Source organism: Aspergillus bombycis, assembly GCF_001792695.1.
Source record: "Aspergillus bombycis strain NRRL26010 chromosome Unknown contig00039, whole genome shotgun sequence".
NCBI classification, from domain to species: Eukaryota; Fungi; Ascomycota; class Eurotiomycetes; order Eurotiales; family Aspergillaceae; genus Aspergillus; species Aspergillus bombycis.
This window is the reverse complement of record NW_019170041.1, coordinates 211,186-223,869: the sequence shown is the minus strand read 5'-3', so window position 1 is coordinate 223,869 and position 12,684 is coordinate 211,186. Positions and strand designations below refer to the sequence as shown.

The 12,684-nt window shown below is 48.5% G+C and overlaps 5 protein-coding genes across 5 annotated transcripts; 2 read left to right on the top strand and 3 right to left on the bottom strand.

Moving 5' to 3' along the window:
• Positions 1-76: 76 nt before the first annotated feature.
• Positions 77-1,225, bottom strand: ABOM_005439 (enoyl-CoA hydratase/isomerase family protein; the record flags this gene model as incomplete). The annotated part of the gene is made up of 4 exons (XM_022532568.1): positions 77-230; positions 301-657; positions 730-840; positions 903-1,225. The coding sequence occupies 4 exons, from the start codon at positions 1,223-1,225 to the stop codon at positions 77-79; spliced, it is 945 nt and encodes a 314-aa protein (XP_022389437.1).
• Positions 1,226-5,864: 4,639 nt separating this feature from the next.
• On the top strand, positions 5,865-7,184 carry ABOM_005438 (uncharacterized protein; the record flags this gene model as incomplete). Its single annotated transcript, XM_022532567.1, has 1 exon — positions 5,865-7,184. One exon carries the CDS (start codon positions 5,865-5,867, stop codon positions 7,182-7,184), a length of 1,320 nt encoding a protein of 439 aa, XP_022389438.1.
• An 825-nt stretch (positions 7,185-8,009) lies between these two features.
• Positions 8,010-8,905, bottom strand: ABOM_005437 (uncharacterized protein; the record flags this gene model as incomplete). Its single annotated transcript, XM_022532566.1, has 2 exons — positions 8,010-8,143; positions 8,197-8,905. 2 exons carry the CDS (start codon positions 8,903-8,905, stop codon positions 8,010-8,012), a joined length of 843 nt encoding a protein of 280 aa, XP_022389435.1.
• A 1,067-nt stretch (positions 8,906-9,972) lies between these two features.
• ABOM_005436 (DUF3602 domain-containing protein) lies at positions 9,973-10,487 on the top strand (the record flags this gene model as incomplete). Its single annotated transcript, XM_022532565.1, has 3 exons — positions 9,973-10,013; positions 10,065-10,267; positions 10,333-10,487. 3 exons carry the CDS (start codon positions 9,973-9,975, stop codon positions 10,485-10,487), a joined length of 399 nt encoding a protein of 132 aa, XP_022389436.1.
• Positions 10,488-11,492: 1,005 nt separating this feature from the next.
• On the bottom strand, positions 11,493-12,434 carry ABOM_005435 (uncharacterized protein; the record flags this gene model as incomplete). Its single annotated transcript, XM_022532564.1, has 1 exon — positions 11,493-12,434. One exon carries the CDS (start codon positions 12,432-12,434, stop codon positions 11,493-11,495), a length of 942 nt encoding a protein of 313 aa, XP_022389433.1.
• Positions 12,435-12,684: the final 250 nt, after the last annotated feature.

Genomic DNA, 12,684 nt, shown 5'->3' with positions numbered 1-12,684 from the left:
CACGTGAATTGACCGTTTCGGTTCAGTCTGGGACTTTGATGCCAAAGACGCAGCTCGAATAGCCAGAATAATCCGTCTACAACTTAGAATCCCCCTTTACAACCTTCGGCTTCCTGCTAATATCCGCCTCAGACCACCAAGGATAGATCGTCGGTCCATTATCCACCAGCGTATCCCTAAAATTCGGCTTCCGCTTCTCGAAGAAAGACACAACACCCTCCTTATTATCCCTACAAAGCCGCCCAGTAAGCCTGACCGCCAAGCAAAAGACGGAAACAAAAGGAGTTAGGACCAACATACCTAGACCCAAACATATGATAAAGAACCGGCGAATCTAACAAATGCGCCTCCTCGGCAGACTCAGGCCCGCGCCAGATAAGCGCCCGGTTGAGTCCATTCGCCATCGTACTCGTGTTCTCCGCGATGTCAGTTGCCAGCGCCAACGCCCGCGGCAGGACCTCCGATTGCTCGGCGAGTGTCTCGGCAAACAGGCCCCCGAAATGCGGAGACGTGGAGGGGAGAACACTCCCCGTGGACACGAGGTAGAGGGCCTTGCTGTAGCCGATTAGTCGGGGGAGGAAGTATGAGGAGCAGGATTCCATGGTAATGCCTCTGCGGGCGAAGACGAAGCCGTATTTGCTGTTTGCGTGGGCGACTCTGTTTTGGGGGGTTTTCGTTAGTGATGTCCGGCTCTGTGTAATTGTCTGGTGTATTCAGGTGGGATATTACCTGATTACGGCAGGTAGGGTCATGGTCATGCCGACGCCGACAGCAGAGCCTTGCATTGCGGCGATAGTTGGTTTGCTGCAGCGGTGGATTGCGAGGGCTACTCGGCCGCCACTGTATCAATCTCAGTACTGTGTCATTCCAATCGAATACACAAGTCTAATATGCAAACTTACCTATCTCGATGATCCACCGGCCTCTCGTCACGCCCCTTTGGGAACCCAATTTCCAGATCCGCGCCAGCACAGAACGTATTGCCAGCCCCGGTCAACACGACTACCTTGACCCGCTCATCCACATCAAACAGAGCAAAGACCCTCTCCAAATCATCCGCCATGGGCCCGGTAAAGGCATTGCGCTTCTCCGGACGGTTCAATACGACCACCACAACTGGTGTGGCAGTCTCAGCGCCAGCCGGGTAATGGGAGACCTTGATGTGTGTTGTTGGGAGCTTCTCGTAGGATGGAGGGATCACAATAGAGGGTGCGTTGGAGGACATCTTGGCGTGCTTTTTATGTCAATGTTTGATGGATTTGTAGATGTATATACTGTCATACTTTTTCCTTGATCCGGGTGTGGTGTTGCTTATATTGCGCTGGCTGGAGCCCCTCATCTGTTATGTTCATTGTAGGATATAATAATCGGTGATAGGCGTGATTACTGATAGAAGGGCTTCTCCCGAGGCATACTCGGTAACTGCGTTGTGGATGGGGGTGGAGCAAAGGTCCGATCCCCCCGCAAAAATGCGGAGAAGCCGGTCCTCGGGATGTTCTTATTAGTTAGTATTCTCGGAGATTATTCCATACTTTTGGTATAATCATATATATATACTAAGTAACCGGATGTTACTCTTTGTGTTAGATTAATACAGTTTAAAGTGAATGTTTACTTTAGAAGAAGGAGATAGAAAAGAAAATGGGAGAACAATTATTGGAGAGTACGGAAAACTTGAACTAAATTCGAAAAACTACTCGGTAGATGTAGATTATACAAGTGTATTGCGTGAAGATAAATAAGACATAATCCTGGTGGGCTCTGCTTTCTCTGCCGTAGTATTTTAAGTACGTTCCGTTTGCAGAGCAGCATAATAAATAAGATATTCTTAATTCCAAGGTCAAAAACTTCAAGGTACCCCACGGTGGCAGATGGATTCTTATCAATCATCTCATTAATATCAGCATCCGCCAGATATCCAACTTGATCTGCACATCGGCCAGGTGTTGTGCCAGACACGGGGCCAGTATAAGTACACATGGGACCTGTGCACCCCGGAGACGTCGTCTCAAGGGAATGGTCATAGCTGCTGATGCCAACCAGCAACTTATTTGTTTCTACCCCAGCTTTGGTGGCCATAACTAGGGCAAAATACCCAAGGGCAGCCAGAATCAGCATACGCCTTGCCATAGTCCCATTGTCCGTGTAAATCACATGTCATATAACAATGTAATCAACGGCTTCCGCAATCTCCTTGATGGGAAATTCTTGGAGGTACCAGTACAAGCCTGGGGCAGCGATGGATAGGCTCTTGTCCGTTGGTAAAGCAGAGCGCACTTCCTTTAGACATGCAAGATAATTCTCCCTTCATCCTCGCTTCCTGCAGGGATCCCAGGGATTTCGGGGGCTCCAAGATACTCCCGATCAAAGTCAACTCCATCGAGATCATTGGTTGTAGCAAAATAAGCCACATTCTTGCAAGTATGGCAAGATTTTCCTTCTCGACCCCTTGGCGAAAGATCTGATAGGTTTCTGGTGAGGTCGAAAATTCCCACCCACCAAAAGATACAATTTTCTTAATATCATCTATGAACTTCAAAAATTCGAACTGATACTTTCTTTTCTTTACACTAACCGAATAGTTCGAAGTGATGTCGCCAAAGCCGAGCTAGATATGGGTATACTTTTGTGTCTGTATAAGCCAGGTATCCAAAGTCAAACATTCTGTCTCCGTATTGCTCTCAAGTATCCAACCGTGGAAAATTCATCTGGGGACTCGTTATTGGTGATTTAGCTTCCTCAATTAGGGACTAGATTCAAGGTGCCATTCCGTATACGTCCAGTCTTGCGTCCTTCTAAGCTGCTCTTGTGGCATTGCAATATCATGCGCGCCAGGCATTCGAATGTTGACCAAGCAAAGCAATGGACATGTGAATATGCTCTCGACCTTAGCAAGCCCTTCCTCCCCTTGGCCTCCCCAGGAGGCTCTACTGTGTACAGAACATGAGAAGACTTGTCTGGTCAAATATAAGAGGCATCCGCAGTTCTCAAGCATGGATTATACCCCATACTCACCAACGATTATTGGAACAACCAAAAGCCCTCTCATTCGGTTTCCTTAGGGCCCGCTTCCATTGCCCTTCTGCTCTCGCCTGTGGCGAGCTTTCTTACGCTGTTTCAGTCTGGCATTGGGGCAAAATGAAATGAATCTTAAGGCTCCGCCTCCCTTTGCACGAATCTATGCGAACTGTCCCATGTCATTTTGCATCGCTTGGATTGCCGAATTACTTGGTTATTTGCACCCCTGTCAGCCTAATTATCGAAACATTAAATTGGGAGATATCTTAAGCCAGTAGAGCACACATCTTAATTGTTAATGCAGGAGGCCAATAGAGACTCGTCTATGAGCAATGTTAGAAACGCCTATCAGTCGGGGGGGGGAGAGAAGAGTAGGAGGGAGAGCGAAAAGAAAAAAGAAGAATTAATCAATTAATTAATTTAATCATTCCAAGCCGCCGCCTTATCCGCAAGGCATGCCCTATAGGGAGATAGACTAGCCCTATATCAGAATTAACCCAGATTGCCAAGAACATTTAAATTAATGTAATGGCGAACATGTTACTAGGGTTACACTTGGGAATAATTACTTTCACATTCGGTGTGCTTAGTTTGTTGCTCCGGCACTGGGAGTTATTAGCTCGTAGGCAATACGTCTCGCATCTAGTTCTCGTGGATAGCATTCAAGTTTAACATAGCATGCCCTACACCACAAAGTATTCTTGGATGGCCTGTCTACCAACGTTTCCCCCTCCCCCTCCTCGCCTTCACTTTTCTCTTATCTTCTGTATTCTTTCCTTGATTTACTGTAGTAAGGTTTTCTACCCTCAATCAATGAACAGTGCATATGGTCCCTCGGCTGTTTATCTTTCTGCTCGACAGATTTACGATTGCGGAAGATACAAGCCTGTTCCCTAATTTACGCCTTGCTCCTTCCAGGAGTGGCTTGACGCATCTTCCAGCTGCATACAGTCATGCGAAAACAATTATCAGTGGAATGTTGTCATCGGGAATCAAAGCTGCGGTGGTGAGACAGCCAAGAACAGTACAAAGGGAGAAGATATCAAGTGTTTATGTGATACGTGGGCCAGAATCGGGTATACAGACCATGATGAACCCGAAAAGAGATGGAATTGTCTGCTTGATACCTGTGGGGAGAATTTCAGCTATGATGCCTATCTTACAAACGATTTCACAAATTGGATCCAAATCTGTGATTATGGTAGGGGGCATAAAGTTCCATGCTCCCATCGTGTATATATACCTAATCGACGACAGTCAACCTCTCTTTAGGGTTTGAAAGGTGTACAAATGCCGGGTATGCCGTTTCGGAACAAGGGGCGGTTGGCTTTGCTGGTTTAGGATTCTGCTTTGTTTCAATATTCTTGCTTCTCTAATCTTCATGATGTCAGATCATGGTCACTACAGCTCTTCCAGCGTCCCATACCCTGTATATACCATGCCATGCGCATTGTTTCCCGTCCGCCTGGCGCATATACGTTACGTCCATATTCAATTCAACCTTATCACAGCGAATCACGTAACCCTCGCTAGATATGCCGACGAGTATCTGTGCACGGTTCTGAGAGGAGCGAGCGACAATCTTCACTCCTACGGAAAGTGTCTGTCTTTGATATATTTTGTGCACAAGCGACCTTCGAATATTATAGTGGATAACGAAGCTCCATTTCTCATCTAGGTGATAACCAATACCACCGAAGATTTACCCAGCTCCCTGGAGAATTAAATTGCAAGCTATATAATAAAATACATCCTCAGTCGCCTGGACATAGCCATGGCTGCATTCGGAGCTGAGTGGTGGAGGATCGCAAGTATTGTTTTTAATTTGCTGTTTTCTGTATACTGTACGAATTCTATATAGCACTATATATCTAATAAACTTCAACTAAGGCGAGATGGCCGAGCGGTCTAAGGCGGTTAGTACCACTATAATATTCTTATCTTGTCAAACAAATAACTAATAATCTCTCAGCTGGAGTAAGGTTCCAGTCTCGAAAGGGGCGTGGGTTCAAATCCCACTCTCGTCAACATCTTTTTCTTCTTTTTTCTTTTTCCTTTTCATCTCTTCTTATCTTTCCGAGACCCTGTTCTTCAACTCCAGAAGACTTATCACTTCTACCGGATTCAGGCTCTGCAGTCTACCCTTTTTGGTGGACAGATAGTCAACTTGACTTGGGAGCTAATCTCCACAGCACTATGCATACTTCACGTCAAAAGTATGAATGGGAAGCACTCCGTGTCTACTGCGTCTTGTCCAGTTTCCTCCGAGAAGCACAGCCTCCTGCCATGCCTCAACTGGCATGCCGATGACAGAGCGTCGCGGAATCTCCCGACGCGACCGACACACGAAACGGGGAAATGGTGTTATCGAGGTGACGATCCTGCATAAGCTCGCTCCAAATGTCTCAGGTGGGCCATCAACTGAAATGGAAAATGGTCCCTGCCAGTTGACACTCGGGCCAATGGTGAAACCATGAGCAGGGCTGATGCTGTGTCATGGCTTAGTGAAGGTTGCTCCACCTGCAGCATGAGCTTGATAGGGACGAAGGCTGGGCTGGGACTCCACTGCCCCGTTGCTTGTTTCTGGTCCCAAGCCTTTTAGCGTCCCTTTCCTCGTATCAACGCCCCCATGTGGAATATCTTTCAAGGGAAAATTTCCACGATTAGGGTCAGTACGTTCCCTATGCGCCTTCCCCGTGTCTGAGTGTACCTTGTTTTCTCTCTGCTCATCCACGGACTCCCGATCTAAACCTTTTTATCTCCCCCAGGTCCCAGGGTCGCTATTATTCTCTTACCGATCTCACCTCCCGTGGGAGATATAGTACCTCCTGAGAAATCATGTCCCAATGCGTCTCCTCAACAGAAAGCAGAGGCTTTCTCTAATCACCTTCGCCATCCTCTACTTCACCCTCTTCTTCATCTGTCGCGCCAATTCCGCCCGCGACCCAGGCTCATCCTTCTTCCAGCCACACGAAGGCTACCGTCCCACATACAGCCTTACCCGAATCCAAGAATCCCTACACTACCTCTCGCGCTTCAACCAAACAACCACCACGCCCCATAACCAACCACCACCGACCACAAAGGAACATGTAGACCTCTGTGTGGGCATTGTGACCGTCAAACGGCCCCTCGCCCAAAACATAGACACAACCATCGCCTCCCTCATCGACAGTCTAAGCCAGCACCAGCGCTCCCAGATCTCAATCCACCTCCTCTTCGCCCTCACCACGCCCACAGACCACCCCGACTACAACCACCCCTGGGTGCACAACACAGTCAACCGCATCCTAACCTACGAGACCCAGAACATCTCCGCCACCACATCCTACCTCCGCACCCTCGAAGGAAATAAAAAGTTCACCGCAGAGAAATCCCTCATCGATTACGCTATCTCCCTCCACTCCTGCTACGACACCACCGACGCACCCTACTTCCTCATGCTGGAAGACGACGTCGTCGCCCAGCGCAACTGGTTCCCAACCACCACACAAACCCTCCACAGCATCGGGGAATGGGTCCATCGCGGCATCGTACCCCGCGACTGGCTGTACCTCCGTCTCTTCTACACCGAGAAATTCCTCGGCTGGAACGCCGAGAACTGGAAGGAGTATCTCCTCTGGAGTCTTGCGGCCACCGTCGCAGTTGCGACACTGTGTCTTTGTCTGAGGAGGACCGTGCGCCCCGCACACGAAATCCTCTCGAACGCCTTCCTGGGCCTTGTCTGCTTCGGCGCCGTGCCAGCCGTCATTCTATTGTATTTCGCATCGGGGCGGGTCACGGTGCAGAGACCCATGCGGCCCGGGGTGCACCTGATGAATCGACACGGGTGTTGCTCGCAGGCGCTGGTTTTTCCGCGCGAGAAGGTTCCTGATATCCTTGAGTATATGAAGAAGATGGAGGATGCGACGAAGCCGAAGCCGGTGGACTCTACGCTGGAACGACTGGCGAATGAACATGGGTTTGATCGGTTGGCGATTGCGCCGCCGCAGATGCAGCATGTCGGGGCGGCGTCGTATAAGGAGGACGAGAAGAAATGGCGGAAGGGGGAGTACTCTGTTCGCGGCGCGCATGGGGTTTGGAGTATGGAGTTTGAGAAGGCCTATTCGGAGTATGAGTTGGTGCCCTATGGTGGGCATATGGTTGATACTTATTGGCCACGGTAATGACGCTCGGCACACTGGAGATGAGGTTGGGGGGCAGGATTATGAATTGTTTTAGATGGGAAGCTCTTCGAGCTCTTATGTGGATACGCTTATGAGAGGCTGCTCAATGAGGCTTTATGATTGTACATACTTATGAATTACATACTCGCTTACTCTAGATTTTTATCATTCTCCTTCCACAAGATGGCTTGTATACGGGGTGATGGTTCTGATTTGCCTTTAAGATGAGTTATTGCAGGCACACGATACACAGCCACTAATTTTGTTCTCCATACTAAAATGTATCTACAAGGGGGGTTCTTTCTTTTCTCATTCCCTTTTGACTCCCCACTCACCAAGAAGTGGGTTGGGTGGGTGAATGTATCCTCCAGCCGAGAAATGTCTCATGAAATGACGCCTTACTCAAAATTGTTGCCTGTTGGAGCTAAAATATATGTTTCTGGTCTGTGCCTGGTGATTACAATTACTAGGAGCCAAAACTTAACACTGAAATATATATTTAACACAGCAAGGCGCATGGCATTCTTCAGCATTTGACTTCAACGTAACGAGAGAGCATATTGCAGCGATAGTAATACAGGCCCCAGTAGCTTTACTATCTCTGTAGATAGTGCAGACAAACAAGAACCAAGAGAAAGAAAGACATTGGAACGGCTTAAGGCATGCTTGGCTAATACAAAAAAAATGCAATGAGTTAACATACGATAAATATCGGCTTGGTCGAAGCGACTTACCTGACAATTCAGAAAGTTATACAAACAACGACAGTGATTCGAGTCCAATTTGGATAAGCTCCATACTCGGTGACCACGACATCAATGCTCTTCAATGTTCCCTTCCCTCATCTTCCGGTTCAGCTGGGAATGTACCAGGCATAATAGTAACTCTTCCTTGCGTTAGCTGGTCCGGAAGCGGCTCAGGGTAGGAGCCGGGTAACCTGGGAGATACATATTGACGCGCTGTATTCATCAGCTTTACTACCTTCACTCCCATCGCACATATTCGCACTTACGCTGTATTCCATTTGGCCCAAAATGTATAGGATGAGGATTCCCTTCAGGTTGCCCACTACCTGGCATAGTTCCTGAAGCGGAGGCCATGAGATGAACTACGTCATCAAAGCTAACGAGTTGCAGACGCTCACTAGGCTCTCCTGAGTCTTGTTCTGGTAGAACTCTCTCACGCGGCATTGGTTCACGTGGTGGGAGCTCTGATGACTGCTGTTGTGGTCCTAGCTGTTGTAGTTCATGCCCGAGGGGCTCTGGTTGTTGCTGTCCTGACGGTTGCTGTCCAAGCTGTTGGCGTTGCGGCCTAGGTTGGCGAGGTCCTTGCTCCTGTGGCCCTTGCTCTGATTGCTGTCGCTCGGCTGTGACCGGCTGATCAATACTAGCTGCTAAAGACTCCTCCACACTTCGCTCAGTCCCATGCAAACCACCACCGTCATCATCATAGTGAGTAACGACAAATGAAGGGATGGTCCCAGCGGTCGGATTCGGAGTCCCATTAACATGGTTAGGGATAGGAGGATTGTAGATATCTCCGTCAGCGTCTATTCTGGGCATTAATAGATGTCGAATCTTTCTTCGGACACTCTGATTCCACTCGACTAGCGTCCGCCAAAATGCAAACGGTAATCTGAGGAGCTTCTGCAAGATTCTAAATATCAGAGCAATTAGCTCGAAGATGTCGAGTATGATCTCCGCGAGGAGGTCAAAGCACATGGATGAAGGGTAATAGAAGGCAAGTGTGGAAAGAGAGTGTGATGATAAGAGAATAAAATCAACTATTTAATTGAACTTGATGTAGTGGTATGAATGGGATGTATAGCGAGTGATGGGATATATTGAAGAGTTTTAGGGGTTAGCAGATGAAGGACCATCCTGTAGAGCATTGTGGTCTAACAAGGAAGGAGCTCTGTAGAGCGTGCTTCAGAGTGCATTGTGTTGAACTTGCTCGGATGAGCAGGAGCGACGATATATGGAATATTATCGAGCCTGAGGCAGGTACTACTATGGTATCTTGCTAGGGCGAGGCCATTGCGGGCCAACGGAAAGAGCTCGCCATGCTGTACAGAAGGTATAAACCAGGTCGCTAGTAGTTCATTAGCAGTGTATCGCATATTTTCATCGGGTAATGCAAATGTAGCCATGACCGCAGTGCATTCTTTGTACAAAAGGACAAAGTCCGTAATAGCAAAGTGGAAGAGGCGTTGGGATATTCCCAATGGATAATGGCTACGGAGTCCAATCCACTTCAATCGCCCTGCACAGTGGATCCACCAAGGGGCCAGGGACGTGGGGAAGGAGACCCCGAGCACGTTTACTACGCAGTATACTACGTACGTAGATGTACGGAGGACACAGTATGGAGTAAAACGATCTCAGATCCGACGAACCCCAGAAGCCCTGTCAAAGACTAAAGAGGAAGGGCACATGATTAGATAAGAGACCCAAAATCACATCATTCCGCAAACGTGCGAAAAAACCGCCATCACGCGCCAAGAGCAACGGGCTTTCAGCATAAGTTCTTTTGGCGTTCTAGAGGGGCTGCTTCTTCTTGGCCCCGATCAACTTACAGAATTTTCCCCCTTCGCCACCGCGTGTCAGCTCTGTTTACCTCGCTGGTTCCTATCTTCTCGGTTTATTTAATTATCTGGAGTCCCATCTGAGACCCTCCCATTGCCTGCAAACCCACTGCGCAAACCCACTACCCGATCGCATCCTTTCCCCGCCAACGCCGCCCTTTATACATTCGGCTATTCACGTTCCTTGATCGGGTACTCGCAACCATGAGTCGCTACGTATCTCACGGCCGCGGAGGCGCAGGTACGTAGACAGGTGAAGTCATATCAATTGTTGAACTTGTTTTGACGACACGCAGGCAATATCTTCTCCGGCGAAAGCATACCACCCCGAGAGACCTCGTCACACCCACGATCAAGCAAGACATTTATACCACCGGTCGCGGCGGCTCAGGAAATATGGTCGTAAACGATCCCCAGCACCCGGAAATTGCGCGCGAGAGTCAGGATGTAGAGGCGCCGCCGTTGCGTGTCGAGGAGGCTCCTCATCACACCGGACGGGGTATGTTGTCGAAGGGACCTATGTTATATTGACTAGCATGCTGATCGTGACTCCGATGTATACAGGTGGTGCTGCAAATGCGTATATTCCTTCCCCCGAAGAAGAGAAGAAGGCTCGCGAGCAAGAGGAACAATTGCGTCGAATTCGCACTGCGTCTAGAGACCGATTGAAGGATGCTGAGCGTGCCGCCGAAAAGCGAAGCGAGTCATCGTCGAGCTGAGAAACCAACCTTTTAATTAAATGGCACGTCCCGAGTCGCTTCCTTTTGGAGTAGTATCCTGCTTTCTTAGTTCAGCCTTCGTGATTCTGATCGGTGGGACATTGAACTAACTTTCGCGAACACATCGATCGTGACATGTTGGGAGCGGAGCGCTGCTGGCAGTGCATGATTTTGACTTGTGACTCGGAGGAAGTGTCGCCGATGACTTTACTCCCTTTTCTGCTGTCTCGTTTCAATGTCTTGTTTGTCTCGTCTCTCGCCTCTTATTTCCCTTCATTTTCTTATCTCTTATTAACTTAATGAATACCCATGTTTGTTGTGAACCGGAGGAGTATTAGGAACTCAGAAAAATCGGCCAGTTTTGGTGGTTTAGTACGGTGCTTATTTATACTAGTAGCTTTCATTATGATGCACCAATGACTGCAATGAGTCTTATCGTTAATTATCCGCGCTAACTTGGCTCTGCAGCATGCCTGCCTCCAGTCGACCGAATAGAAGTTCTGGGTAAGATCTACAGCGTGCTACTAGTCGTTCATGCTTAGGTATGATGCTTGTATGGTCCGAAGGACCGCTCCAATGAAATCTCATGATCTTATCGTCATGTAATATTCGCTTTGCTCTGGTAAAATCTTCTGAACACTGATTAAGTAAGGTCATTCCATCATGATAGTTAACTATACATACATGCACGATACAAACAATGGTTTGATCCCAGGCCTGCTGTGACCGTTGCCCTTACCAGGCAACTCTCTCCGATTGAGCCTCGGTAGATGAATCCATCCGATCCTGTACTCCATACACCGCTAAGTCTGATATTTTTTTTTTCACGGCCCTGTTCTCTCAAGAGATGCCGAAAATTTATCGCTCAGATGTGAAGGGTGTCAGCTGCCCTATGCATGACTTGCTGTCAACATGTCATTCTTGAGACGCGCAGCTCAATTATGACCGGGTGTCTCCCTTGACTGGCTTCCATGACAATGTATTAGAAGCGTGGCGAGTTTGGTCTCACAGTGGGGGAATATAGCATCCCGTAGCATCAAGAACCCAGTTCAAAGACTGCTTTGATTCCGTATCGAGGTGTTGCCCAATCTGCCTAATTAGGCTGGCTCCCCATTCACCCATCCACCAATGTTCTCTTAAGGAGTGAAGAATCACAGCAAAATGACCGAGGACAATCAGGGCGAATGGCTGCCGTTCTCTAAGCAAGTCAACGAATCGCGGTGGAATCTGAAAGATCCACTGAAATGCGGCAATCATGATCTCTCCGCCTCTTGCGAACTTGTCCAGTGACTCTCCTAAGTACTTGATGGTGGGACTGTAAACATCACTCTCATGCGCCGGGTTCTGCCGGGCCAAGGTCGCGTTCATTCTGAGAAGCGCCATTATAGCGAGTCGTGACGTGTCGGGCATGCGCGGTGGCGGATCGCTGGATTCAACTAATTCTTTCATTTCCCCCAACTTGACCCCGTCGATGATCGCTGGTATGGAATCCCCCAATGCCCTGGTGAGCCGGAATATTTCGCAAAGCTCGTCTAATGGGTTTTGATCTTCATGTGATTCCGCGGTGAGAGAAAGAGCGAATGCAGATACAATCAATATATGGTATAGAGCGAATACTGCGTTTGAGTTGGAGTCGTTTAGTTTACCCTTCACCTTCTCTAGGCCGACCCGCGCCTGGCTTTGGTAAGACCGTGCTAGCACTAAGTGGCTCTCCTTTGTAGTACCGCTGTTGTTAAATGCAAGGTGAAGTGCCGACAATGCGAGAATACCATGCATGAGGAAGGGGTGGTGCATCGCCTCTCGAGGCACGACGACACGCCAAATCCATCCAACCGTGTCATCCCGGGAGATAGAGCGATATGTTGCTGTACACCACTGGACCATGAGCTCTAATTCTTCCATGCTGAGTTCTTTAGGTGCAGAGACAGGTTTGATGTTGTCTCCCATCATGATTCTGTATTGCGCAACAAGACGATGGCGGGCGGTTGGTGACGATGTTTGGGGAAAAGGTAAGGAAGACGATGTATAGTATAGACGAGCCTTGGCCCTCGAGTACCTGTACCGCGATAGGACAAATAAATGAGAAAACCGTGACCTGTCCTATACATACCGGATTAGTAGGTCCGGAGGAGAAAGACAAAGACGCCTCAGGCACGCCGTCCAAGGAAACATACCCCAGTCTGCCAACACTTGTATT